Source organism: Helicoverpa zea, chromosome 21 (genome assembly GCF_022581195.2).
Source record: "Helicoverpa zea isolate HzStark_Cry1AcR chromosome 21, ilHelZeax1.1, whole genome shotgun sequence".
Taxonomy (NCBI): Eukaryota; Metazoa; Arthropoda; class Insecta; order Lepidoptera; family Noctuidae; genus Helicoverpa; species Helicoverpa zea.
The window spans coordinates 1970555-1976298 of record NC_061472.1 but is presented as its reverse complement, the minus strand read 5'-3'; the positions used below and the strand labels follow the sequence as shown (position 1 = coordinate 1976298).

Genomic DNA, 5744 nt, shown 5'->3' with positions numbered 1-5744 from the left:
AAACCACGCAGGCAGGAAAGCTTAAAAGCATTCGTATTTTTTACAACTCTACTCATAATATTTCTATTCACAGTAGTACAATTTCTGCATCGTCAAGTTTTAGAGTATTGAGAAGCATTGTTGTTGTAATATCACCGGAAATAAATCATCATACAGAAAATTCTCAGTTGGACTTACAATTAATCTTTACTGGTACTACAATATGAATATTTATCTATAAATCTGGGTTATAATTCTAATTAACCATTCATTTATTACCATAGATAGATAACATTAAACCTATGCACGTCATTTAAATAATCGTCATTACAACACAAAGAAATACAGAAAAGTACAGATAAGGCGAAAAACAAAGGGTTTCTTTCATAAAATCATAATATTTCTAAAGAAACCTTTAGAGTACCAAACACAAACTGCAAACTTTTAGTCGGCCGATAGTTTGTTTGGGCTCATAAATCAGTATGCAGATGAATGGTAGTACGCACATTATAAAGATCAGGGGCCCGATTCTGCTAAATTAATAATGTCAAAATTTAATAGAAATTGAATAGCAATAGCAGTTTTAACCTTAGCGGACATTCTGCTACTAATATAAGACCAATCGTATTCCAATGACATTCGATTGGTTTGCGATTGGTCTGCCATTTGGTCTATTATGGTAGTTTGTTCTAAGTACAATCATTTTGCAATCGTGAATAATTTGCAGGCAATATGATTCATTATTGAGTCACAGAAATGGATAAAAAAGTTTATTTAAAAGAAAAAATAACGGAATGCCACATACGCTTCAGTCGTAATAGAATCGTGATTGGATCTCAGTCGGATGTGAATCGCATGTCGCTTAAGTGAAATAGCAGAATCGCGCCTCAGGTATTTTGCCGGTACCGAAACGACTAAAAACTTTGATTGGAATTAAAGATTTTCTATAACTTTCCTGTTTCATGAGTCATTTGTGATACATAGCGATTGCTTAATTATTGTGGACAGTGAAATGTTTACAAAAAATAGTTATACATGGGGTCAATTAGTCGACCGACTTGTTAGTCTGCAGTGTGTGGAAGATAACATTAAAATCTTTTACAAATAGGTTATTAGCGATATTACTACATCTGTTAGACACATCAAGTCGTAATTTAAATGCAGTACAATATTATCTACATTGACACACATTATCGCAGTCATTATTGTACTGGCGAGTAATAATTCATAACTCAATTAGTAAAGGCGAATTCATATGATATTGTTGTTGCAATTTCTAGATTATTTTACACTATTATAAAATCACCTACTTTGTTTCTAATAACTCATATTTTTACGACCTTTTCTAACCATATAATAGCGACCCACACTGGTTGCGCGTGGATTATGTGCGTACCTATATCTACTTAATACTTCCTCATGAATCTATGTATCTATTGCTGAAAACTGCATGAACAACCGTGTTGTAATTTGTGTGTTTATCGCAGATAGACTTAGGTACCAATATACACTGTGAAGGACTTTGTTCCACACTTGATTTAGTAGGTAATTTATCAATGAGCGGCGAAAACCATTGTAAGGACTGAAAATTAGCCCTATTGATTTTAGTAGACTTCAAAATAAAGGAATTTCTCAATTGACTGGATTTACACACTATGGAAATACATAAAAAATTGCATCGTCTAAGATATTCAACGTGTACCATGTCTCGGTTCAAAAAGTCGCAGTGTGCAAGCCCTCTAACGCAATAAAAGCTATACACATAGGTTTTTACATAGGAAGTTTCCACGACGAGTTTAATTACCATACATCACAAGTCGACATAATTCAGTTTGTAGTTTATCCAGTGTTAGTCAAAGTTTCTTATCGAACACCATGCCTACATGAATGATAGAACTTTTAATCGAACTTGGTTTCTCATTTGTTGCTGTAGGTGTTCTCAAGAAAGAAAAATAATATCATTCAATAAAAAAGCAATATCAAAACAAATCTTTGAAGAAATTGTGACGTCATAATATTGTATCTATGGATTGGATCCTGATATCGGTAGTACCGATGACAAGGAGTAAATAGTAAAAGTGACATCATGAACATTCAAACATAGTCGTAATACCTCAGAAACATAATTTATGAAGGTCAAAGTTCCCACCAATAACATAAATAACAGTATTCTTCCTATACACTATTAATTTACACGTTTTTTCAGAGGAAACAGTTGTTTTAAACCGCCCCGTAAACCATTTTGGAAAATAAAATGAAAATTGTCAACTCATTTTCCTTCCCAATAGTTGAGCTTATCTACTTCCCTTTCATTAAACCTCAGTACCAACTCTTGCTTCACAGTATGCAGTTTAAGAATCATTGTCATAAACGACCGCGACGATTAGTCTAATGCATTCAAATTGACATAAACAATGCAACATTATGCGCTTTTGTATGCAACTATAGTTGCAAGGTCTTTTTGATAAAAATTAATTGTTATGTGAATGTCTCGTTGGCTTTGTTATTTGTGTAGAAATGCAGTCAGAAATTGTAGAAAAATGCACGTTCTTTCGATGAGTATACTCATTTTGAAAAGCTGGAGATAAAGTGACTATTTAAATTTTACTAAAAATAATTGGTAGGGAGTACCTATGTATTAGAGTACTCATATTATACTTTACCAGTCGGCAATGCGATTCGATTTAGGTATCATTTTGACTCCTTGTAAAACTGGCAATCCTGCCAGTAGGCATCATCCAAGATTAAAAACTAGTAAAGAATAAGGATAAACGGATATTAAAAAATACATACACAAAACAATCCTTAATACACCCAGAAAATCCGTTTCCAAGAAAATCATCAAGCACGCAAGATTTACAAACTTAATTTCCTTGGCCCATATCATGTCATGTTTACCAAGTTACGTTTACCACTACATCTACTGAGTTAACCCTTAATACGTTAGACATAAATACTGTTTTAGAGTTTAGGGACGGTAAAGATAAAGTGGTTTCGAAAATCATTGTCATCATTAGTGGGATTTGGACACCGTCACGCTTGGTGGATGAAGATAAAACCGTAATTAGGACATGAAGGATTTTTTATGGCATTTTAAATGGCCATTGTTGTTGAAAGCGTGTTATTACGAATGTTTGACTGCATATTGTACGCGAATTTGTTCGGGTCGGCCCGTTTATTTAGTGACCCAAAATTAACTAACAATATCGACTTTCTCAATATAAGGTCACATATTTAGTACATGACGATTATGAAATGAATCAACTTTGCAAGCGACAGGGGGATTTCAAAAGCGTTTAAGTTATTTAATTCATACTTTATTAATATACAGACAATTTAAAAAAAACTTGATCAATTTTCCTCGCACATAAATTGGTTAATATCAGCCATTAGACGAGTCTTTTTCATAGGTATAGGCTACTTTTGTGCTTAATGAATAAATAAAACTAAGCCTGACTTTAGTAAACAGAAACATTTATATTATTTTATTAAGTTTCAATTCGGAATAATGACCTGACGATGAACGATGATCTCATGCAATAATTGTTTTGCCCCCATTAGCCTTGGGTGCGAAGCCAAGAGAAAGTGTACTAAATGAATCATTACCTTACTTGTTTTTGTCCACCGAGACTTGTGTTTTAAAACAAAAAGTACTTAAAAAATAATTTAAAATTTCGATTGAAAGAGACATACGTACTTGACGATGTAAAAAAAGAGGGCAAAAGAGAAAACAATCAATGATATGGTACGATTTTTATTGTTAAGTCTATTATTGTATTGTTAAACATAATCTTATTGCTAACTATAACAAATTTGAACATCTATACCTACTAAAATAAACCTGATTCCAAACTAGTAATAATCGGTGCAACAAGGCTTCTTGCATGGTTTGTAACTGCCTTCACTACAAAGGTAGGCACGAACCTTCTTCGCTAGAGGACAATCGAGTCTCCCACATGGCCCATGCACATCTCGCTTGTTAACAAACTGACCATGCTGGTACTTTCCTTTAATAACCTCCCCTGGAATAAATTGATGCTGACTGCCTCTATACTCCATTCTCTTCAAGCAATTAGTACCACCACAAGGCCCTTTAGGGAAGCCCATGGACAAAATTGCCAGTTCGCTCTGTGAAAATGGAGCAACGAATTCTTCGTACTGCACAAATTCTTCAACAGGTTTGATAGGCTCTCTAGTTATGTCAGGAGCACTGAAGAAATATGCTACGGGAGGCACTTCATCTATGACAGTACCTTCCCAGTGCCTTACAACCTCTATATCCTTAAGTTTCAAGTCATCACACAGATACTTTCTTCCAGGAATGCGCTCCATCTCCGGCAACGACACAAAGTAACTCATCACTCTGTTGCCTAAACACGACAGACGGATATAAAATTCGACTTCACCTGACGCTTTCAAATCTTCCTCGCACTGCAGTGGGCGTACCATTTCAACTGTATTGGTCACCATTTCTGGCTGTTTAGTATCTCTATATTCTGCTTGTTCGAAATTGATTCGATTCAATTCCGCGGCTTTATGAAGACATTCAAAAAATGATTCGTGCCATTCCACAATACAGAAACCAATGCAGCCCATGTCTTGATCTCTGTTCCAGACAGTGATATAAACTGGAGTTTTCCGTAACACATCCTCTAATTTTGAAGGTCTTGAAAGAAACATGACTGAATTACCGACGCCAAAGTACGGGGGTTGGGGCAAAGGTTCAGACGGAAGCTCAATCTTCCGAGGGGGTATCCCTTTAGCCTTGCCCTTTTTCCCTTTCTTGGGTTTAGCTTTTTTACCCTTTTTACCTTTTTTTTCTGGAGGAGGCGGTGGTGGCGGTGGAACAAAATTATCATGAGCCACGTAGAAATCGAAAATGGGAAGACAGTTCATCTGCATCGTGCAAGTTTGCATAAACTTCATTTCTTCTTCTGATGGGCCTGGAGGTTCTTTCTTTCCTTTTTTACCTTTTTTTCCTTTTTTGGCCTTCTTAGCGCCGCCTTTTTTTCCTTTCTTTCCTTTCTTGCCTTTCTGAGCAGCTTCGAGGGCAGCAAGACGTTCTGCTTCCCTCTTTCTCTCCTCCTCCTCCATTGCCAATTCGTATTCATCTTTCTCTGGTGGTTCTATCTTCAAGACAATTCTTTTGACGAATACCTCGATCATAAAGATTTGCTCCATTGTGGCAGCTGAAACAGTACAATAATATTATTTTAACTGGTATCAAACACAAGATGGCTATTTATAATAAATATTTTACACTACAAAACAAACAATAAGGGTCTCTGTTTACGTAGCTATAGTTCGGCAATACGGTAAAAAACTCATAACGTTGAATCTTCGTCACAAACCAAAGCGCAAAACACGACCAATGAACTTACATTAGTTTTATCTTCCTTTGCGGAAAGGCAACAATTTAATCTTCCATAAAACGATGTTATTTTGGTACATTTCGGTTTGGGAATAGGTATAGCGATACTGTTAATTTTTACACATAATTTTGATGTTCAATAACGGTTTGGGTTTACAAACGGAACTTGAATTTGACACTGGTTAGACGTTTCAGACCATACTGATTAATGAAAATTTGACGTAATAAAAATAGCTTTTTAATCGACCCTTGAGTTTCTTTGAAATAAGGTTTTAATGTTTAAAAAATTTCTTTATGCTCAACTGACTTTCTGCTACTCCTGACTTCCTACTAAAATTATGTTTTAAAATTATTTGCGTTACGAATACACATTGAAAATATATTCAGATTACCT

General features: G+C 35.1%; 1 protein-coding gene across 1 annotated transcript; it reads right to left on the bottom strand.

Annotated features, from left to right (window-relative positions):
- Nucleotides 1-3717: 3717 nt before the first annotated feature.
- On the bottom strand, nucleotides 3718-5503 carry LOC124640855. The gene is made up of 2 exons (XM_047178790.1): nucleotides 5361-5503; nucleotides 3718-5168 (listed from the first exon to the last, which is right to left on the bottom strand). The coding sequence occupies exon 2, from the start codon at nucleotides 5158-5160 to the stop codon at nucleotides 3832-3834; it is 1329 nt and encodes a 442-aa protein (XP_047034746.1). The 5' UTR covers nucleotides 5161-5168; nucleotides 5361-5503; the 3' UTR covers nucleotides 3718-3831.
- Nucleotides 5504-5744: the final 241 nt, after the last annotated feature.